Here is a 24,721-nt window from a genome sequence, read left to right on the forward strand (position 1 = left end):
ATGTATCTGAATATTACGGAGCTCCGTAATCGCGGAGTTCTTCTGCATGATATCCAGATCTACCACATATACCGCAAATTATATATTTCAACTCGTCTCAGACGCTCCGTTACTGTAGGCTGCTATGTGTAGTAAAGGTACATTATATTCCATCTCTTGTTTATTTTCTATACAGGAAAGTGCAAAGAAACGGGGCGAATTACCGTCGCTTTGGAAAGTTTACTTCAAAGTTCATGGGTGGAGAATGCTGGGTTCCTTCTTTGTTAAAATTCTTACCGATCTTCTTAGCTATGTGGGGCCATTAGCTCTGGATCCTATCGTCGCGTATGTTACAGATATTGCATATGGGACAACTAAAGAGGTAGGTTTTTAAAAAAGCTTTGCAGAAACGTCGTAAATTGATAATAGATTAAGTGTTGATTTATACACTCTTAGAATCGCATATCCAATCAGAAAACTCGTTAGAATAATACGCGGAGTGCATATACATTGTATTTTTGCATTACTTGCTTCAACATTTTGCCTTTCACTTTTCAGGACCCACTGCCAGGTTTCGTATCAACATCGGACATGTTTAAGAATGGTTTCTTTTTAATTGGCGTGATATTTGTGGCTACTATCTTACAAACCGCATGCTATCAAACATTCGAATATTGGGCTATCGTTGAAGGAATACATGTTCGCTCCGCTATACAGGTATGAATAATCGAAGTTAATTTCTTTGATTCTTGTCACGAGAACGCTGCTCATAATACAATTAAGAATGAAGCATCGGTAAGAATAGGCTACAATGATCCCGTATATGAACATTCAAACGGCCGCCCAGGGATCATAATTGAAAAATATAAATGATTCTCAACCGCAATTCTTAGTAACGATTTGCAATGCTAATGTGTTTTTGTTGTTGTTGTTTTTATTGTTGTTGTTGAAAAATGTTTATCAATAAGTCTGATCCTTTAAATTTGTAATGCAATATTAAAATAATCAATTCTTTACTTCTAGACTACTGTGTACGAGAAATCGCTGCGACTGTCTACTTACGCTACAAGTGGAGGCCTAATGACGATGGGTCAAATAACCAATCACATGTCCACTGATGCTATGAACCTGTTTAGTATGTTTATGTGGATTAACACACTCTTAACCACTCCAATTCAAGTAAGTTAAACAAGTATCATACATAAATATACGATGCAAAAGAAGCAGCGAGTCAAACCATGGTCAAACCTCTGCTCCGTTGTCACGGTGGCAAATCGAAGTCCCAGAAATGGCTTCTCAATTTTTCAACAAAAAAAGAAAAGAAGAAAAAAAGACAATCAATAAGGTCTGATCCCATACAGGTTACACTGTTATCGGCTGTAACCTGAACTAAACATATTCATGATATTCATTCATTAAATGAAATAATCACTTGTGTAATTTGAGAGGTTGCATTGGTTCTTGGCGGGATTATTTGTTTTTAAATAGTCCATCATATAGCAGAGAAATATGGTTCTTCATTTTATCCGAAGTGAGCGCGCACATTAGCCTATTTGACCGCGGCGTATTATAATAAACATGGCAAAGGCTACTAAACTTCTCAGTCACCATGTTTAAGAAACCAAAGAGGTTCTGAGCAAAATAATGCTACTCCGGATCCTTTGTTTAGGAGCTACTGCAACTTTTGAAATCCATTCAAATGTTTGTAACTTTTTCATCGTGATCGCAGACTAACAATGAGGTGACAAAATTCGCAGTATAAAATGGTGCATCCAGCACTTACTTTATTAATTTGGTTTTTAAAATACGACGATATTTATAACTGTGCAGTTTACTTTATTACTATATGATTTTTCGCTTGTAGGGAAACTCATTTAGATCCAACATCTCAAAAGCTAAGATGGCAAAGTGTATGTACCCAGGAAATGTGGACCCCTACTATTTCACCACATAAAAAGTAAAGTTACTAAAGTGAAGTTACGTCATTTACCGATGTTCTTTTTCTTTATATATTTATAGGTTATCCTTACTTTATTCTTGCTCTATCTCCAAATGGGAACTGCTGCTATACTCGGAGCTTGCGTTTTCATATTCGTGATTCCAGTTCAAATTTTTGTTGGCAGCGCCATGTCAAATCTAGAAAAGCAAACATTGGTATGTATGGTTAATTTCTATAGGCTTTTGGGAATACTCATCACATCACTACTTGGTTATCAAATTAATTTTATTTAGTGCCCAAATTAGGCTCAATGCAGTGGCGTAGCAAGGATTTTGGATCCGAGGGGGCACAACTTGTAAATGTACCGACGGAAATATTTTTACCGACGGAAGTTGTGATTTGTTTCCCATTCCAGTTGAAAAATAAGTGGTCATTTGGGTAACAGATCAAAGGACTTTGGGTGACAGAGTATGGGTTTAATAAATAATAATAATAATACACAGACTTCAAGAGCGCTTTTAAAATGAAGAAACAAAGCGATATGGAAAAAGGAAAAATGCAAGAGGGAGAAAACATTAGGTGAATAAGTGAGCTTTCAGGTTCTTCTTGAATGTTTGGACATTAGCAGAGTCACGAATGTGGGAAGGTAAGCCATTCCATAAAACAGGGGCCAACCTGTGGGATCTGGGAATGAACAGGCAAGTGGCAGCAGTAGAGCGCAATGAGTATCCAGAATGACGGGTGTGAAGGATATAGGACAGGTATTAAGGGTTTATCAAAGATATTGGTCTTTGGGGGACAGTGGTGCTGAACGGGAAGTACACTTAAACGAATGTATACTACGGTATATCACTATGGTACTTTTGTATAACAATATTACAAACTTTATTCCTTATGAACATACAGGAATACTCTGATCAACGTCTGAAAGATTCAAATGAAGTTCTTCAGGGCATAAAGCTACTCAAACTGTACGGTTGGGAAGATCTATTCTGTAAAGCCATTGAAAAAGTTCGTAACTTGGAATTATGGACGATGTTCAAAATCAACTCTTTATATGGATTTACAGGTACGTATTATAAAGTAGCAGTGTCTCTTTGATATTCATAACCTCATTAATATACGCAGCAAGTGCGATCCAATCACAGAGAATAACATTTAAATACGCGGACGCAAATGCAGGTCATTGAAAAAGTATAATGACCGCGTCTCGTGACGCAGCTAAAAGTACGCTCTACAATGACCGCGTAACGTGACGTGTTACACGTTTGAACAATTTACGCGGACGCTGGCCGCCGTATTTGGACATCGCATGATTGCGTGCTAGTGTGATTGGTCGCTAGCAGTATTTCCTTAATGGGCTATTCGATTTTTTACAGGGAAAACGACAGAGTTAAAATTGTGTTCTGTTTTCAAATTAAAAGAAGAAAATGTGACGTAAATTGAATTAAATAAAGTGAAAAGTGACGGTTATGAATGAGGTTAATGACTTTGCATCAGTTATTTTTCCCTGCGCATCAGTTATTTTTCCCTGCGCCCCTCGGGATATTCCTCGGTTCCAAAGCACAATGTTTAGATATTTCACAATACCCTCAAAACAACTGATGCGCAGTCATTAACCTCTAATTGGAGGGGATGGGAAGCAGGCTCTCGATTTCTCTGACATCACAAAATTCCCCGCTGTCTATACTAGTACCCTAAAATTGTATTAATGTTCTTACACCAAGAAAGATTTTAATCTATGTGAAAATAATGTTAAAACAACAAGATTATCGTAAATTTCTGGAATTATGTTATTAAAATCTTGCTGCCTCTGTCAATCCGCAGAGAAACTGAACCTACGGTTGGATGGTTGCCTTTGGTGTTTTCCTTATATGGTCTTAGTTGTACGATAAAAGGATATCATCATGGATAAATGAACAAAACATTACTCATTACATAATCTAACACAGCCAGTAAAAGATCTTCACCGACCGATTTTCTCATTTATATATTTTGCACAGGTTTTCTGACGGAAGCTACGCCCTTAATGGTAACGCTTATCGTAAGTAACACGTATGGTAACCGCATAAGGTTCATACCACCACATAACTCTCCCTAGACACTATAGGAAAATGAGGGTACTATTTGCCCATACGTCGATTTACCCCTCGTTTTGAAATATAAAGTTTTCTTGACAGTTTTGGTTCAACTATGACCAACTATACCTCTTGTCACCCTGATGTGGCAGTGCCGTCAACGCGTTGAAGCAGGTTTTTCGCTCTCGCATCTATGTGGCGTCTTTAAACGCGCGTGTGTTTACACAAGCGATTTGCGCGAACGCTAGCAATTTGGCTGCGCCCAATGAATTGCGCACTGACGCCACTGCCACAGCTGAAAATGGTATACCAGTATGTAACCCAGATGGCGAGTCAGTTACATCAGATGACCATGTTCAGATGACCATGATGCAATTTGTTGTCAAACGTACACGTTTGGTAACAGGTGTTATTGCGCAGACGCATGTTTTGGGCATAAAGTATGGTTGAACGAGTTATGTTAAAATATGGTTGAGCATATTGTTGTTGTTGTTGTTTGTTTGTGTATTCCGCCCCTTTTTAACCATTCATGTAACTGTCCTTTTATATCATTACAGTCATTTGGCACTTACACACTGATTGAAAACAAAGACTTGACACCAGATGTGGCATTTTCGTCTCTAGCACTTTTCAATTTGCTAGGAGCACCATTGTTCTTGTTTCCTATAACACTATTCCTGTTTGTCAATGGCTACATAAGCACGTCGCGTCTTCAGATCTTTCTAGCTGCCCCAGATGTTGAAGGATGTACAAGAGGAAAGAAATGGGTTCCTGAGCGCGACGATGTTGCACATGTTGAGAGAGCTGATAACGAAGAGGTACATGATGACAAGAGATATTTTATCTCCATATTCACATTTTTATCACGAAAAATCCGAAATTTGCAATCAATCAATCAATCAATCAATCAATCAATCAATCAATCAATCAATCAATCAATCAATCAATCAATCATTAAGTGTTAACAAGGTAAGTAAACCAACACGGTGAGTCAAAATGATATGTACTCCAAGCTATACTCATTTGTGAAGCATCTTGGATGGAATCAGCGGCTAAGAACACCCTGAGTTAAAAAAAATCAATCTGCTCTTTTGTAAATTGGTGTAAATTGTATCGATTGGTTAATTTCGTATTTTAATTCCAACATGATTATTGCAAAATTATTATTGGTGTCTCTTATTATGACATGCCTATTTATGCACTAGAAGAGCTAGATGACATGTACTAGAAGAGCTTGCAATACTCACTATATTTATTCAAAATGCACACTGAAATCACTTTCAGGTACCATACCGTATGATTTGTGTATTTGGATTCTATTGAATATCGCCTTGATTTGGTTGTCAAAACAGGTACATTCGTAAAACGTTCATATAGACGACGTATACGCATCTTATACCCAGCAATTATTGTTGATGATTTGAATAAAAGTATTTTAACCATTTTGGTAAACTTCAGTGAAGATCATTTAGATCCACACTGAGGTGTATATGGGATGTTTTTGCACTATATTATCAGATGTAATATTTTGAATCGTTTTATAAAATTCCGTGTCTTGAATACATTGTACATGAATTCGTTTCTGTTTGTTTTAAAGCATGCGGATGACGAAACATACGCCAATGCGATGCTTCTAGCTAGTAATAAACAAAGATCATATGGAGCGATTGAAGATTCGGCAGAAAGTGAACCCAGTTTAAATTCTTTAAGCTCACCTCTAGCAGAGCATCTTGCAATTAAGGTACAAAATAACCATACACTATGAGGAATTCGTTGATCAGATGAAATCCAATTATTGTTCGATTTATTCATTTTATTCATTGATTATATTATTCGTCAAATTATATTTGTGCTTTGTATATCGGTTTAAAGCACACAATATTTTATACATTTGAAATCGGTTTTGTTTGATGTTTTTCATCTGATATACACTAGATAACGGGTGGCAATTTTACATGGGATTCGGGAAGTACTCTTCCAGTGTTGTCAGACATCAACATGGAGATCCCGGCAGGTATGTAAATCTGTTAAAATGGTGCATTTCGTTGCTTATTTCTTTGTTTGTTTAATTCCCGTCACTTTCTTTATGTCCATCGTCATGTTGTTAAATCGGCCATTCCAAAACTCTAATGAGATGTAGGATGTTGCTCCTCCACATATTGCAAAGCAATGTAGATTTAAAACAAATCAAGGCAGTGAATAACTAGTTCAACCATACGATGGTCAGAAATGCTTCCAGCATTGCTGAAAACCTAACCTTAAAAAATAAACATATAATAGCGTAATAGACTTCTCAAAGTGCTTGTACAGCAGACTGGTTATCATAATAGAAGGGAACATCAATTTTTGACGCACATTTCTGCCCCATGCTAGGAAAAACAATCTTCATGCATTCTGTAAATAACTCATTGAACCCTTTGACATGTTTAATGTAAATATTGTGAATAAATTAAAGTACACTTATCCTCTGTTTCTCATAATTTTACTTTCAAGGCAAGTTAACCATGATTGTTGGATCAGTTGGTAGTGGTAAATCATCATTAGTATCAGCTATTCTTGGTGAGATGACCACACTGGATGGAAGTGTTCGGTTTAGCAGGTATTGTACCATCTTTTTAAAGGTCTAAAGATGAGTGAGCGGGTGGCGGCGATTCCAGGGTGTGCTCATCCTGGTCGTCATTCGAATAGGTCGCGTTTAAATGTGGGGAAAAGTTAAAAATATATAACGTAACAGCCATTGTTTGTTGTTTTCTTTCTAAACCAGAAATCCTAAAACTAATCCCGTTTAATTTCTCTTCATTTAGTTCCCGTAATTCTATTGCTTACGCGGGCCAGAAAGCGTGGTTGGTAAACGCATCACTAAAGGACAATATTTTGTTTGGACAAACCTTAAACAATCGAAGGTAAGTATGTTTATGGCGATTTTAATTAACCAACGTACTAATAAAATTAATAATTATTTGATGGAGCTTTTATCAACAAAATACAAAAGCGATCACATCTTTAGAAACAAACTTGTGACCATGACCAGTTATCATCGTCAATTTGTTTTGAAAAAAAGTTTCAAGAACAATAAAATAATATAGATGATCATTTTATTATTGACCAAGACATTGATGTTCTAAGAAATGAAAATCTCTGGGTTGAAAACGATACTAACTTTCTAATTCTTTTCTCCACTGACAAGATACAAGAAAGTGTTAGATGCATGTGCCTTAAAACAAGACATTGATATTTTACCCGGAGGAGATAGAACAGAAATAGGAGAGAAAGGAATTAATCTCAGTGGCGGACAAAAACAACGTGTCAGCGTGGCAAGAGCGGTCTATTCTGCAAAAGATATTGTAATTCTTGTAAGTACAAAATACATGGAAGACCAATAGAGATTGAAAGCACCGACGATTAAAATATGGAGACTGTAAACAGTGATATAAGTTATATCACTGTTTACAGTCTCCATATTTTAATCGTCGGTGCTTTCAATCTACGAAGCATATCACTATATAAAAATAGTGCTCTTGAATGAACATGAAATCATTTCAATGAATTATAATGCTTCATTGCCGTGTGCGCGGGCATATAATTATATTGTTGATGTCTCGCTTATTATAAGAAACCTTCGTTTAATAAAGAATCATAGCTGACGGCAGCTTTTTTAAAAGCTTAAAAGTATCAAAATATATCGCAAGCCAACCTACACTAACCAATATTTGCATGTTTCTTTCATCCACTCATTAGAACACAAGCTTGGTGCAAAATACCCTATTCCACCGTTCGGAATCTGTGGTCACCAACCCCCAAGCTGACCCTGATGAAGCCATATCACCCAAGCTTTCTCTAAGTGTGGCTCTACCCTGAATGGGCTTTCAATAGAACTTTCGTATTAAATTATGCCACGCAAATCTCTTGTTTTTCCTTTTTTATACCAAACTAAAACTGTCACATTCACCTTATTATAGCCACAGGGATTTTCCATGTGATGCAATACAATGATGACTTTAACTCATTTGGCAATTCCCAGGGTATTAACTATAATCTGACTGAATTGTTCTTGAATCAACTTGATTACACGAGAGGGGATTCTCATCTCTCAATTCTAATATGTAAACAAACATAAATGATCAAATTAAATTACTCAGGGCACATCACAACAGGGATTGTTATCTACGTCATTAAACCTTTGATGACGGAGCATTCTGGACCCAGAATTTGGAACTTTTGCCAAATTATTCAAAGAACTGTAATTTATGAAAGTAATTGCAAATTCGATGTGAAGTTTCGGTGGTTTTCAATGCACGGGACCAATGCTAACTTTTCACGGTATCGATGTCTAAAGACCCTCTCGAAAAGACGCAGTTGTATTTTAGTATACAGTAAGTCATAAGTTCGTTATCAACCATTGTTATTTGTTGTTCAGGACGATCCACTGTCAGCCCTTGACGTTCACGTCGGCGCTCACGTATTTCAGCAGGCACTAGTTGGAATGTTACTGAAGAAGAAGGTGACGGTTATCCTAGTCACTCATCAACTACAGTTTCTTCAACAGGCTGACCAGGTAGATATGGATGGAATTAAGAACTAGAATATGTAGTATAATTTATCCAACAATTTCTATGAACATGATGAATATTTTATCACTTTAAAAGTGGCCCATGTTAATGTTTACATTCGAGATCATATCTCCAAAGCTATTTATGAAATGAATTCTATTTTTTGTGTACAAAGGCGTTGGAAGGCGGGTTTTTTGTGGGAACCCTGTGTGAATGTTTAACATGTTAAATACACCGTGACGACGACGACTACAACATGGTTTATCCTAATATGCATGCATATGACTTCTTAAAGGTCATCAGGCTTTTGCCATCTTGAGAGTAAATTGATACAGTTGCATTCCCTTTATTGTCATGGGTGCGAATCTGTGTTATGGTTATTACGTGGTATCCATATTGACTTACCCACAAGATGGCCGATAATGACGTCACACTAACAAAGTTTATTCACTTTGAATCTCCATATTCATATTAATTTTGATTTATATTCTAGATATTGGTTATGAAAAATGGGAAAATAGCCCATGAAGGTACGTTTGATGATATTCAGGAAACGGAGCCAGAACTTTATAGCGGATTCAAACAGGCTTTAGCCGCTGTTACCGAATCAGATACCGATACAGAACGAGAGGCGGAAATGGAGACAAAACGTGAGCGCATGGCGCTACAAAGACAAATATCAAAGCAGAAGATTGAAGAGGAAGGTCGTCTCAAACGACAGGAATCCTTAGATGGTATGTTTATGATCGATTAAAATCAAAAGAATCTACCTAGTGACGAAGATTTGAGCACGTGTACCTTTTAACAAAATGAGGTGACAATTATGTGCTAATATGCTAAATGATTGCGCGCATAAGTTCACGTGTGAAGTCTTTTAGGAGCGCCGGTTGGTGGCGCAACCTTCCCCAAGTGTGTTCGGTTCGCAACAGATGTAATATTATAATTTTGTCTCTGTCCTTGGTTTTTCGTTACCAAATTTTATTTATACATTTATGAAGATATTGGTGACCTTATTATTGTCTCTGAATTATTATTATTTTTATTTATATTGTATGGTTTTATATCTTTGCATCTGGTTTCAAATCTCCAGCGCTACATGTATACTGTGCAGTATAGAGCTTATAGAGGGTGTCCCAACAAAACCTTGACACTCGGATGGCGAATTATTCTAGAAAAACTGTGAAACCTATGGGATATATTTAAACCTTTACGTAAAGAGGAATAATCATGCTTTAATATGAATTTTGTTTTATTTCTGTCGGTGGTCTAGAAAAAAAAAGTTATACTGCATCTAACAAAGGGATCAACAATCAACCTGGGGAGATTTGGCCAAATAATTCATATTTGTGTGCATCAATATCAAAAGGATGCACTTGTCACCTGCTACATGTCTCTTTTTACACCATAGCTATTAAGTGGAGTTTAGGAATTATTTTAGAGACATGTAGCTGCCGACAAGTGTATCCTTTTAATATGGATGTACACATGTGTGGCCTTTATGTAGTCGATAATTCCCAAAATCAGGTCAATAATACTTGTGTTAGTGTTTTCCAAAAAAAAACTTTCCAAAATGTTACTTTTGATTAAATTGTTGATTTTACACCAAATCTGCATGTGTTTATATTTAGATTTCGTTGATCCAATCAATAAAGGTTTGTAGATAACAATATAGGTTTGTAAATACAAAGAATATGCAATACTAGTAGTAAGGTGAAGGTCATATATTTTAGTAAATGTGCAAATAACATAAAACTAACAACTCTAGAGGTGATCACAGTGGCGTAGCCAGTTATGGGGCCTGGGGTGGTGCTCCTCCAGAAATCATGGATCTCAGTACATCACATGTCATGGATACACGATGATTTACGGGGCCGTGTGTACTGACAGTACCAAGGAATATCAATACTACATAATCAAAATATTGGCCAAAATCTGCGATGTGCTCCTTCCATTTCGCATTTTGAGTTCAAAATTAACCAGAATTTGGTAACTAAACCCATAAACTAAACCCATTTTGGCATATTTGTCCCAACTTGGCTTTAAGTATGAATTTCTTGTCGGCGACGGTCATATTTGTCGGTACATTTACAAATTTGCCCCACCCCCGTTCCGAAACCCTGGCAACACCACTGGGTGATCATAATCTACCATCCATCAAAGTTCATCGCTTATTGCGTATATAAGCTGCAGAGTAGATTAATGGAATTCAGGTAAAATAAGCAGCACTAATATTCATAGATATTACATTAAAAATTTGTTCTTTTTTATAATCAAATGAAAGCTATTTATAATTAACATAATCTCCTCAAGTTTGAACTTTCTAGCTTATTTTGTTTTTGCGTAGTACCGATTTGAATATTTGAAAAGCCGGTTCCATTGAATTACATGTAATACAAAAGTTCGTTGACCCCTGTATATTCCAATGGGCAGGTTTTCCCTATATTAAAAATAAGCGCCACAGCCACACCAAATGTGATAAAAGGCTATACATTTCAGAATGTGTGTAATTTATGATTATCTCGAGTATGATCAATTAAAAAAACAAAAATATGCGCGAAAAGGGTCATTAAATAACGAAGCGCCCTCGCAGACTGATTTTATTCTAAAACGTACATTTTAAAGACACCGAAAATTTTCTTTCAAGACAAAGTGCATAAAATTACTTTACTGGACCTAAAATCATACATAAAATACAAAGTGTACAATATATAATCTTTTATGTGGCAAGATTCCCTTAAAAGTAGAAAGTTAAGTCAAAATTACCCCACCCCCCTTTGTCGTTTTTGGCCTGCACCAACTCGTTTTTTAACCGATTATTTTTAAAAGGTGTCAAAATACTCAGGAGGATAAGCTGCTTCAAATAAGACCCTCCCCTAAGTGATTAGTACCACTAATCAATGGTATATATTGAAATAATCTGCGCGGTATAAAATTATGTAAATGCTTCTTGTGTTCATAAATATGCAAATAGCAACGGAACGGAAACTGTCTAACCTTGTATGGATACCCTTCTTCAACTAGTTCAAGGCCTTTAGGCCATATTAATTTTTTTCAGTTTTAGTTTATGTTTGCTTAATAGACTACGTTAAGTTTTCACAAAATCTGTCTTCAAATTTGATGCACGTAGCCTCATTCAAAAATGTTGTAGGAAGAAAATTCACAGTGCATCTTAAAGTAAAGGTATAAGGATTCTTGTTCGAATAATTATTCTATTTTGAGCCAAAGGGAAACCTTTGTTGCTAGTGTTTGAAATGTTTACTACATTCAAGACCATGCCTGTTTTTAAATTCACTTCATTTTGGAAAACTTACTATCAATGGCTTTCATTAAAATTTTGAATAATATTCAAACTTTATTTCTGTAATGTGTTAGAAATGTATATTATACATTTCCAACACATTACAGAAATAAAGTTATTATGTAAAATGGGAGTAAGTGGTTCCTGATTTCTTTTATTACTTGATGAACTTGTTGATTTTCAGTGCTCCGCACCCTCCACAAGGCGCAAATCAAACGCAAAGATCTTGAGAATGACTTTTCGAAAATAGCTTTTTCCATCTTTCAGACACGACATGAAACAGAGTGCAATGTCAATATTCTCTGATGTTCAATGTGCTACATGTATGTGTCATTAACTCATTTTTATGTGGTCACAAAAGGCCTCAGTTCTCATATAGCCTAGAGCATGTTCAATGTGCCGTGAGCCTTGTTTTAATTAATTGCTAATTTAATTTTCACGTGGTCAAAAAAGGCCCAGTTCTCATTGTTTTCCTGGTCCTTGTTGGTTTCTTTGTTTATTTTTATTTTTAATGTATGTTTGTTTGTTAATTTGTTTCGGGTTTTGTTAATTATTGGAAAAAAAAATTAAGATAAGATAAAGTCAATAAGGCTCATTTTACAAACAATTGACAGCAATTTGTGACACGTAAAATCCTTTTAACCCCTCACATAGTAATCGAACTAATATCAGCATCTCTCTGCCAGTTACAAGACACATTAACTATTATTTTAGTCAGTTCAGGATCAACTTTTCGCATTTTGACCGTGAATAGCGCTCCACATCCTCCACATAGTCAAGGCGCAAATCAAATGCAAAGATCTTGAGAATGACATCTCAAAAATAGCTTTTTCCATCTTTCAGACACGACATGAAACAGAGTACAATGTCGATCTTCTCTAATGTTTAATGTGCTACATGTATGTGTCTTGTTTTAATCCATTACTAACTCATTTTTATGTGGTCACAAACGGTCCCAGTTCTCAGGTAGCCTAGAGCATGTCTGTGATCTGATGTTCAATGTGCCGTGAACCTTGTTTTAATCAATCGCTAATTTAATTTTCATGTGGTCAAAAAAAGGCCCCAGTTCTCATGGTTTTCTTGGTTCTTGTTTGATTTCTTTGTTTGTTTTATTTTAAATGTATGTTTGGTTTTTTTCCCGGGTTTTGTTAATTATTTGAAAAAAACAATTGACACCAATTTATGACACGTAAAATCCTTTTAACCCCTCACATAGTGATCGAACTAATAATAGCATTTCTCTGCCAGTTATAAGACACATTAAGTATTATTTTAGTCGGTTCAGGATCAACTTCTCGCATTTTGCCCATGAATCGCGGCTAATACAATCTTTATCGTTTCAAATACCCTTAACAGATGACCAAAGTCGATTAATTCAAGAAGAAGAGATGGAGCGAGGCTCTGTGAAACTCTCTGTCTACCTTTATTACCTCAAGTCTCTTGGTTGGCCCTGTGTTCCCCTCATCGTTTTTTATTTGATTTGCCCAGCCTTTACTGTAGCGACAAATTTTTGGTTGTCTGCATGGTCTGAGGCGGGCCTACACAATGTAAGTAAATTATACTCAAACACTTTCTTATTAATTTAAGGGCTCTGATAGGCGCAAACTTAAAGTACAGGTAACTGAAGAAGAAAAGCAACGAGTTAAAATCATAGCGCTAGATAATGACCCAGTGGTGTAGTTGGAGGTTGTGGTGCCCGGGTTGAAACATTATTACGCGCTACCACCAATACCATGAATACCACTAAGTACATATTGTTATAACTGATCCCCCTCTACCCCCCTCGCTACGCCACGTACTGTAATGACCGGGCCGCCGAGTGCAAATGTGTATTTATTTTGGAAGGTTCGTATTTTCGTTTAAATGTTAGGACGTTTTTCCGAAATTTAATATTTTTGGTGATATTTCTAGAAAGCGACATGCAAAAGACATCTGCTGGTCCTAAGGTCTGCAGTCTCGTAAGGTTTGCTATAGGTCACAGAGGCAACCAGTCCAAAAGTTACAGTTAGTACCCTAACTCTTACTCTAAACCTAAACCTAACTTTCAGACTAGCGATCCCTTTTTACTTTATGGACTAGCGAACTATATTTTCGGATTAGTAAAGTAAATGATTCTAAGTCTCATTATTGAAGGTTTACTCTCTCGTTCTTGGTTTTGCAAATGCCAGGTGTCGGATCCAAAACCACTAAGTTACTACATAGGCGGATATGCAGGACTCTCGGTAGCTGGTATCCTGACGACATTTTTGTCGGTCATGTTTCTTGTTGTTGGTATCTTCTATGCATCTAGAACACTGCATTTATCTATGCTGAGAAATGTAATAAAAGCACCTATGAGGTATTTTACTCAATTTAGTTTTTCTTTGTTTTTTGTGCATATTATTGGCTTATAGTTATTTCAAGTGATTGCAAATTTGTGTACGCGTAGCAGTTAACCTTGACGTGTAAGAACTCGCAATCCATTGGTTTCACTTAGTTGATTCAGACCTTAAGGGATCTAAAATGAGCGTTTATTGCGTTTCGACAGTATTTTTTGTGGGACATGAGAGCACCTCAGACCTATCGAATTGCATTCTGAATACGAAGCATGTCTTTCTGATATCAAATAATTTTCATTTTTTGAAAATCACAATATAATACAAATTTTATGACAAATTATAAAAATTGATATTTTTCAAATTTTGATATATAACAGTCCTCGAAGTAAATTATATAAATCTAATGATATATTCTTAAAGTGTATGTAGCAGGGAGAAATGCCGACGGTCAATTGAAAATTTCGACCTTTCATATTGAAGATATGGATTTTTTTCCCAAAAAGACCACATTTTTTTTGGTGTTTTAGGAAAAAAATCCATATCTTCAATACGAAAGGTCAAAATTTTCAATTGATCGTCGGCTTTTCATCCCACCTACATACATTAAGTATAAATCATCAGATTTATAAAGTTTACTTCAAGTACTGTTAAATATCAAAAATATCAATTTTAATGATTTGCCATAAAATGTGTATTAAATTGCGAATTTCAAAAATCAAAATTATTTGATATCAGAATGACTTTCTTCGTATTCAGAATGCAATTCGATATGTCTGATGTGCTCTAATGTCCCAAAATAAATACTGTCCAAACGTTCATACCCCAGCCCTTAACCTAAATCCTTTTCAAAAGATAATCTTTAATGTTACTTATATTATAGTCCATTCGTCGTTCTCGACACAGTAGCGTCCGCATGCGAAATACGCGCGATCAAAGGCGGTGCATCTGTAACACCTTGCGATGCGGTGAGAAGGGGGTGTGTCGGCGCGTGTATCACACACGGACGCTACTGTTTGGATGAAGCAAAATAACTGGACTATAGTAGCAGACATTAGTACGTAAATATTGCTTGCACTTTGAAAAGAAAGCCAAAAGAGAAAACGTTAATAATTTCATCAGTGTTTAATCACTGACGATCGATTTCATATATTATGACTTTTTCCTTCTTCAGATTTTTTGACACAACACCTCTGGGCCGTATTTTGAATAGATTTTCTGCAGATACACAAACTATTGACATGGTAATATTTTAAATACACTATATATACTCGAATATTTACTTCAGCTTTGGTGATTGGTGTAGTAGGTGCAAATTACTTTTTTATTATTTCCTTAAAGAAACTGATCATGACCATTGATGGATTGGTGTTCTTCATACTTGGTTGCATTGCGGCTCTAGTGGTCAACGTCATTGTTTCACCATGGTTTCTTCTAGTTATAGCCCCTGTTTCTGTTCTGTATTATTTCCTTCAAAAGCTATTCATCACGTGTTCAAGGTAAGTTGTTTTCTTCTCTCTTGTGTATTGTAAGCCTTGTGTTCGAATCCTGAAAAAATTATACATAGTTTTCCACGTAGGCAGGGGGGTAAATAACAAGTGAAATTGTTGTTGACCACGCAGTTGAAAAGATCTCAAGTGCTATTTACCTGCCTGTCAGATAGGCATGAGTAGGGAGGTGAGACCAGATATGACATGCCTGAGAGGTTTTTCGTCTAACCTTTTCATTTAATATACACTACATTGAATACCGTTTTATTTTTTGTACTTCATCACCTAATCAGAATTATAAAAGTCATCGTTAGAAATCCCATTTTCGTCACATATTTTCGTTCATCCTTTTCCTCCTTTAACAGAGAATTACAACGTCTCGACAGTGTCACCAAATCTCCTATATTCTCCTTCTTCTCGGAAACGTTAGGCGGTCTACCTACAATCAGGGCATACGGGTAAATTAAACACACATTTAATACTCAGGCTTTAATGCGGTGTCAGTTGACATATCTACAACCTATTGTTCTGCTGGGGTTATGTGTGCGTGTAATAAGGTGAAGATAATGTTTGTTCTACTTAGTTTGGGGCGTAGCTGCACTGTGAGAACTGTCATATAATGCTGGTTTCCAATGTCACATAGTTAGGTCAAATGTCAACTTATCATGTTGACCTGTGACCTCTATATGACATTGCAAAAACCACCATATTGAATGTTCTCATAGTGCAGCTATTCCCCCAATATAATTTTGCATCATATTTGAACTGTACATATGAAACCAAATAAAATGGAAGCAGAGAGATGTGAAACGTGTTGCTTGCGATTTATTAGGAAACAATAAAATTAACATTTTTCCAATTGAGTTGGGACAAACCTTGAATTACCTACTATATCAACTTCCACAAAATGCTCAGAAGAGTCAGTTAGGATAAACAGCTTACAAGTAATGTTTTGTTTTTAATTTTCAGTGATCAACAGCGTTTTTACGACAACATAATGGACCGTGTAACGACCAATAACACCGCATATCTCTATTTACAAACCATGAATAGATGGCTTGGTATTCGGCTGGTATGAATATGCATATTGTTTTTAATCTTCTTAGTGTTCACATTTCTTTCTTTCTTAATCTATTCCGCAAAGTCGCATGATGTTTTTTTTTTTCGTTCACATGCATCCGGAATATTTTTCCACTTACCGGTATATTCAATTGCATGTAACAAAGTACCAAAATGATGAATTTTGGTCATAGAGAAATTTGGTCATAACTGATTGAATAATTGATTTAAGTGAACAAATGAATAATCAATATTTCGGCACCTTTGACAACATGCCGGGCACCTTTCACATGTTCCATATGTATCAAAAATTACACGGGACATTCTGGGTGAAGCAGATTGATATTACCGGCATTAATGCATCCGTATAGGCCTCATAATTTGATGGGTGTACAAATATTTGTCATTTTCTACAGGATTCCTTAGGAGCCTTAATTGTTCTATTGAGTGCGTTGACGACAGTGATAACATCTGTTCTTGGTGAAATTTCTCCGAGTGATGTTGGTCTTGCTATTTCCTACGCCCTATCAGTGTCAGTATTCCTGAATTTGGTGGTACGATTCCTAGCAGACACAGAAATGCAGATGAATGCAGTAGAGCGAGTCAAATATTATACATCTTTACCAACAGAACCATCGCAAGGTAATTTTGATTGTCGCATAATGTCGAATAACAAGTTTACTATAAACCGTGCTTATTGGGTTCCCCCATTAAAACGAAATCTGTAACATCGCCCTCTAACGAAATCTGTAACATCGCCCTCTATAGTATAATTTTATACAAAGGGACGGTTTATATTTGGATGATATTCGTCAATATGGGATAATCACGATGATAGTGTAGTAAATTCTATATGCTGCTTATTGGACCTTTTACTTGTTGGAATACTCATAAATTAGGTTAATTTACCGCATGAATTTAAAATAGTTTGATATGAAATAATTTCTTTTGCTGCACGTCGAGCATGAAATATACTTCCAGAGCAGCTTAGAATTGCTCCTGAAGACCTAGTTTTTAATATCAATATTATATACCGTATTTTATTGATTAGGTATCGAACCTCCACCATACTGGCCACAAAAAGGTGAAATACAAGCACAAAATATATCTGTAAGATATGCACAAGAATTGGATCCTGTGATTAAAAATGTTAACATCAATATTCCTGCAGGACAGAAGGTAAGTACATTACGCTTCGTGGCCCTTTCGGCAATTCTTATTGACAGTTTTAAATTTGTATGTCCCGAGTTGACCAGTTTACCAACGTGTCTGACCCATCTAGGGAATAATTTACATTAGATGACCTCATTCAGTCCAGCTTTCCAGAAAGTAACCTTCGCCTGAGGCAATTGGTTGTCAAATGTTGACATTTGGTAACATGTGTCATACAGGAAGCATTGTTTGACCATAGTATGGTTGAATGAACCATTGCTCCCTGTCACACCCCACACCCCCCCCACACACACACACCCCCCCACACCCCCTGCCCACCCCCACACACCCCACACCCCCACACACAAACCCCCTCAGACAGCGAATATCAATTCCTAAATGTGTCATTACAAGAGGAATTTAAATTGATAAGTTTAAAGTTAACACATAATGTATATACATTATGCCAATAGTGTCATTACAACTATTGACTCTATTTTATGGAATTTATGATTGTATGAAGGTTGGCATTTGCGGTCGTACAGGAAGTGGTAAATCTTCGTTGACGTTAGCACTGTTTAGGATTATTGATACATACGAAGGTAAGGAGTATAATTGACATATACGGGAGATTTAGCTTAATATATGTCTATATAATTATTTTTATGTTTCTACATGTTGTATCATATCAATTTGTAAGCGCTCTTTTTTAAAAGTCATATTTACAACCGTATGACAAAACAGACGAAAACAGTAACTTTTTGCACAAGATTTGCAATTTAAAGAGAATTAACCATTACTCATTCTAGTGACTCGAGTATATGGACGATATAAGTGTGCTTTTTTATTTAATGACATAAAATTTCAAAAATATTGTAAGGAACACAAAAAATGTGCTCGGATAGGTAGTTTTCAACAGATTTTCCACATTCGCCTTGCTATAATATTGAATTGTGTTATCTGTTGACCTAGTGACTAAAAGTGTTTTTAGGGGGAAGTGTTAGCTTTGTGTGTTCAGGTGTATCAAGGTGGAACCTGTGCGCATGATGGTTTATAAGAGAATCGTTTTTGTATAGAAACGTTTCCATATGTGTAAATTAGTATAACTTCTATTTTGAAACTGATTGCCCGGATCATTTTCAAGAGTGTTCTCATGCAGAAAGGTAAAATATTTTAAATGAAATGAAATAGCGATGTGCATTATAGAGAGACCTCTCGATATCAAAGAATTAGCTAGAATTTAAATATTTTCCAAAAAATCTAAACATTCTAAAAGATGGATTTACTCATTTGAATCACCATATATGGCATAATGGTTTTGTCTTGGTTTTACACTCAAAAGGGCACATTTTAATCGACGGTGAGAACATTTCACAAGTTCCGCTTACCACTTTACGAAGACGTCTGGCTATCATACCACAGGATCCAGTACTCTTTAATGGAACCGTCAGGTACTGTATTTCATAATTTTATAGTTCGATTTTTACATGTTTAAGGCATTATGTAGATTGCAGAAGTGCACATGATTGTTTTGCGCGGGGAATGGTTGTCAGTGGCGTAGCTAGGGCTTGTGGCGCTCAGGACTAAGGATACATAAAGAAGCCCCCACGATTTTCGAAACAATTAATCTTTCAATTGTTTTTGTGCTGAAATGCGCGAGAAGCGCGCGAAAATTTTGACTTTCATCGCTTGGAGGGGCGCAGAATCGATGCTGAATTGGTCAATTCGGCGCCCCTAAGGGTGGCGCCCAGGGCACGTGCCCCCTGCCACCCCACCGTCGCTACGCCACTGTTGGTTGTACTGTTCAGATTCTTAATTTAAAATATACAAGATAATGTAAACCTGCTGATTTCATTTGATTACACTGATTACGTTAATATTATTTTTGTTCATTATTTCCTTCATTAATGTATTGTCTTAGTTTGTATGTATATTTTTTGTTTCTTTATTAAGATACAATTTGGACCCAGACCAAGAAAAGACCGACCAAGAGTTATGGGATTCCATTGAAATCGCTCAACTAAAAGATGTGGTAACTCAACTTGAAGGAGCACTTGGTTAGTGTCCAATTGTAATTCAACCGTCTTGCACATAAAATGCCAATCCGTGCGATTATACTTAGTCTAGAATTAATTGATAAATATCCGCAAAGTTTAATGCAATAAAAATACGCAACTCGGTTCTATTTTACCAACTTCTTAGTTGAAATGGTGGATAATAATAATGAATTCAAGCATACTATTACCAAGAAAGCTTCCAGCATTACTGTTACAACCCGTCAACATGTACATGTAACAACCAATTGCTTCATGCGACGGCCAATTTCTGGAAAGCTGGACTGAAAGGATTATCAGATGTACCCAAAGAACAACATTTGCTTCTTCGATTCGATAAATTCGCGCTCTGTATCGACATGATTTGAAAAACACACTAGCTTGTTGATTAGATATACATTAGATATACAAGGTGGCTTTATTTGAGTTGTTACGTTTTGTTTAGTAAAGCTAAGACAAATATTTAGAAAAACAATAAACGTTTTGTTTTCTAATATAATTTTTCAGATGCTTCTGTTTCCGAAGGTGGAGAGAATTTTAGCGTTGGGCAGCGCCAACTTTTTTGTCTGGCTCGTGCTTTCTTGAGAAAATCCCGCATTTTGATTATGGATGAAGCAACGGCTTCCATTGACCAACGAACGGTATGTTGTGTGAATGAAAAGATCGATAACTTAAAACATGGTCAATATGCATCTTTCATTAAAATTTTTATATTTTATTCCAATAAATTCAGACAGTTTCAGGAGACAACACAGAACACTATTATAGTACTAGCAACAGCAAAAATATATTAAAAATTTGAATGTTGTTGACCCGAAAAAAGTTCTCTCCAGATGATCTGGGGTTATAAAAATATCAGTCAATAAATTTTGTATAACTCTGGGGGAAATGTTAAGGTTTCTTATGACTTGGTGTGGTTGGTCTTATCAATCAATCATGTACTTGATGTAATAAAATGATGCAATGTGTTTTTTTAAATGTATGTTAATTTGTTATGTTCATATTTCCTTGTTAGGTTAAAATTGTAGCAATGTGGTATTTTAGCTACGACGTGATTTGATGTGAATTGACTTTATAGTTTCTCGCTAATATTTAAAGAAGCACAACACCCATTTGTATGTAAAGGCATTTAATATTGAACTGTATGAATTTGTTTTAAATCCAGGATCAAATTCTTCAGAAAGTAGTTGCAACAGCATTTGGTGACAGAACTGTGTTAACAATTGCAGTAAGTTTCATATTAATATGAATGTTTGCCCTTTTAAAAATAATATAAAATCGCTCTAGTGACTCTGTGCAGGCCCTCAAGGGTAGAGTGGGTGCGCCTCCTCCGGACCGTAGGCCTTGTAGCAGACTTGTAGTGACTCGACTCGAAATGACTCGACTCGACTCGAGTTTTGGTGACTCGATGACTCGACTCGAGGCAAGGTGACTCGACGACTCGACTCGACTCGAGGGTTGATGAATCGATGACTCGACTCGACTCGAAATTTAATGACTCGACTCGATGACTCGAGATTTGTGACTCGAGTCACTGTGGCTGAATCGACTTTTTAAAAATGACTCGAAAATATAAATTATACCTTAATATTTCTAATAATACCTGCACGTTTTCTTCCACACATCTCAGTGTATTGTGATTCTTATATTTTACAAAGTGGGCTTACTATCTCTCAGCATCTTTATAATAACTTAAAATATAAATTATATGTATGTGTGTACAATGTACATGTATGATTGCCTGTCGATCTGGCTAAAGGATCCACAATTTTTTTTACATGCTTCAAACTTGGCATGGTGGAAAAAGTCCATTGTCCATCATTGCTGATTACCAGACTTATAGTGCTCGTACCCGTACTCGAGTCCCAATTTCCATACCCGTTCCCGTACTTGTACCCATGGCTTTGGACCCGTACTCGTACTCATACCCTATTTTGTCTTCGGACTCATGGACTGGGACCCGTACCCGTACCCGTACTCATGGCCTGGGACCCGGACCCATACTCATGGCATGGTACCCGTACCCGTATTCATGGTCCAGGACACGTACCCGTACCCATGGGTACCATACAGTATATGGCTACACAAATGCAGGAAATCCCACTGTGAGTCCTCTGATCATAATCAAAACAAATAGGTTACATCATGGATGGGGTTGGGTGGGGAATAACGCATGGATCCAGATAGCAAGTGCCCTTAATTTTATTTTAGCCTGGTCCTGGGCCCTGAAAAAGGTAAATCCAGCCCTGGCTACACAAAATGTACATGAATGCTACACACATGTCATTGTAACAGCCTGTGCATACACCCATACGTGTATGCTACATGTCAGTGTCTCAATACAGAAAAAAAAACAGCAAACTGGGAAAACATTTCGAGATACTTTCTTTTTTGTGGTGAATTTCAAATTATCATGTTAAAATATCATTATTATAGCTTTTATTAATCATTTTGATTATTCCCCATCCAAATACACTCCTCTACATGCTGCACACATGAAGAACTACATTGCAATGTGACTGACTGGTGTGAGCATTTCCACCAGCCACATGTACTTCTTGTGCCCAGGCTTGGGCTTGTGCATCTGAGTCAAATGAATAGAGATGTTCTTACCATATACAGAAATTTGGGATGTATATGAATTTTAAAATATTAATAAAACATGGATAGGCCTATAATTATCCAGATGTGCATAATAAGACTCGAAAGCTACATCATTGCTAAATATATGTTGAAATTAGTATTGCACAGTCTGGCTGTCCATACTGTACATAGACATAATTTTTTCACTTGCATCCCAAAATATGCCACCTTTAGGCTAGATTCACTATGACCACCAATATTTGATCTCTTTTTGTACTTGATTAATTAATTTGTTTATACCCATACCCATAATAGGACCCATACAAGTACTTGAAGTCCCAATTTCCATACCACTACTGGACCAGTACCCGTACTCGAGTCCCAATTTCCGTACCCATACTCGTACCCGTACCCATGGCTCCGTACCCGTACTCTCACCCTATTTTGGAATGGACCCGTACTGAATACTCATGGCTAGGGATCCGTACCCGTACCCTTACCCATGACCTGAAATCGGTACCCATGGCATGGGACCCGTACCCGTACAAGTACTCGTGGTCCGGGACACGCACCCGTACTCATGGCGGGTCCTAATGGCAATATTACAAGTCTGACTGATCACTGATTTCCACAATGCACTGGATGGAGCACATAGATTCATAAATTAATATTATGTACTCTCACTGGGATTTTAATTTCAAAAGAGTACAAATTCATGCAAATTGGGCTATCAATTTGACAGCTGGTATCATGAGCATATAAAACGTGAAGTGACTCGAAATGACTCGACAAAATATATCCGACTCGACTCGACTCGACTCGACAGAATGGCCTGACTCGACTCGTTTGACTCGACTGAAAACTTCAAATGACTCGACTCGACTCGGACTCGAAGGCTTCATGACTCGACTCGACTCGAGACTCGAGAGCTCGATGACTCGACTCGACTCGGACTCGACTTTCAGTGACTCGACTACAAGTCTGCCTTGTAGGGTCCCGAAGTAAACATGGTAAAGGGGGCCCGTGGAAACGCAAAGAAATACGGACATCTCTTATTGCTGTTGCACTAGCAATTTGTTAACCAAAAAAGTGTTGAATGTGTCGCCTCCATCAACTTCCGCTTTTCAGAATTTTGGTGCGGGCGAAAATAAATAAGGGGCATCCATTTCACAATTCTGTCGGGAAAAGGGGGACCATACCATGCATACGGCCGTGTGTTCATGATATACTTCCGGACCGGTGTAATGTCGCTCGGCGGCTCTGACTTTTGTGCTGCAATGGAACCATGCTAGAGCATTATAGATTCTAGTGAGATTTACCTTTTTTAATTGCAATTTTACTCATGATAGCAATACTCATCATTGTATATTCTTTTTCCTTTCTTTTTATAAGCATCGAGTTGCAACCATTTTGGATTCTGATTCCATAATTGTTTTATCAGATGGAACAATAGTAGAACACGACACACCAGAAAATCTACTGGCAGATGAAAATAGCCTATTCTCTTCTTTGGTTCGATCAGATGAATAGATGGAACACACATCTACAAAATATGTCAATTTAGCTTCATAATCTAAAATGTTATTGCAGTCTTATTCACAAACAGCTGTGCATACACATTTTGTTTGTGTACAGGCTATATCAAGATTATTGTTCTCTGACTTATGAATTGTTTTACTCATGTTGCTAAAATTTGTTGACAATTTTGTTGCAAATTGCTAAGAATGTCAAGTAATAGGTTTAATAAGAATTTTTGCTTATGAGAATAGCACATTTTGAGCACGTTTTAAGGACGGTCTTCTATTCACGATTTTGTCACCAAAATGGCCTTGTGGGGCATCTCCTGGTAATGACAATGATGTGATTAGGTTGAAAATGTTATAGCAAGTGTTTTAATCAAATAATAGAAATAATAATAATAATAATAATAATAATAATAATAATAATAATAATAATAATAATAATAATAATAATAATAATAATAATAATATGAATCTATAACAATTTATTTTAAGCATGTTTTTTCAATTGATCGTCGGCTTTTCATTCCAGTAACACATTTTAAAGTGTATGTACTTTTTAAAAGTACATATCATTAGATTTAGTTTAAGTTTACTTTGAGGACTGTTAAATATCACAAATTGAAAATTTTTATTGGTACTAATTATGACATATGCCATTGTTTAGGTGGCAACAATAAATAGTACCGGTACCTTAATTGTTT

General features: G+C 36.5%; 1 protein-coding gene across 2 annotated transcripts; it reads left to right on the plus strand.

The window, feature by feature from the left end:
- The first annotated feature begins 179 nt into the window (after positions 1-179).
- On the plus strand, positions 180-24,408 carry LOC140157865 (ATP-binding cassette sub-family C member 9-like). 2 transcript variants are annotated; one of them, XM_072181115.1, is made up of 29 exons: positions 180-361; positions 538-696; positions 1,003-1,158; positions 1,999-2,133; positions 2,825-2,987; positions 3,922-3,962; positions 4,554-4,814; positions 5,594-5,737; positions 5,932-6,010; positions 6,490-6,595; positions 6,801-6,899; positions 7,184-7,349; positions 8,414-8,551; positions 9,040-9,280; positions 10,175-10,198; positions 13,201-13,391; positions 14,013-14,182; positions 15,334-15,403; positions 15,501-15,658; positions 16,015-16,107; positions 16,619-16,721; positions 17,125-17,350; positions 17,760-17,887; positions 18,384-18,462; positions 19,203-19,311; positions 19,814-19,917; positions 20,422-20,555; positions 21,080-21,142; positions 23,890-24,408. In XM_072181115.1, the coding sequence occupies exons 1-29, from the start codon at positions 245-247 to the stop codon at positions 24,025-24,027; spliced, it is 3,795 nt and encodes a 1,264-aa protein (XP_072037216.1). In that variant the 5' UTR covers positions 180-244; the 3' UTR covers positions 24,028-24,408. The 2 variants fall into 2 exon arrangements, with proteins under 2 accessions (XP_072037216.1, XP_072037224.1); XM_072181123.1 differs by lacking the exon at positions 10,175-10,198.
- Positions 24,409-24,721: the final 313 nt, after the last annotated feature.

This window comes from Amphiura filiformis, chromosome 1 (genome assembly GCF_039555335.1).
Source record: "Amphiura filiformis chromosome 1, Afil_fr2py, whole genome shotgun sequence".
In the NCBI taxonomy this organism is placed as follows: Eukaryota; Metazoa; Echinodermata; class Ophiuroidea; order Amphilepidida; family Amphiuridae; genus Amphiura; species Amphiura filiformis.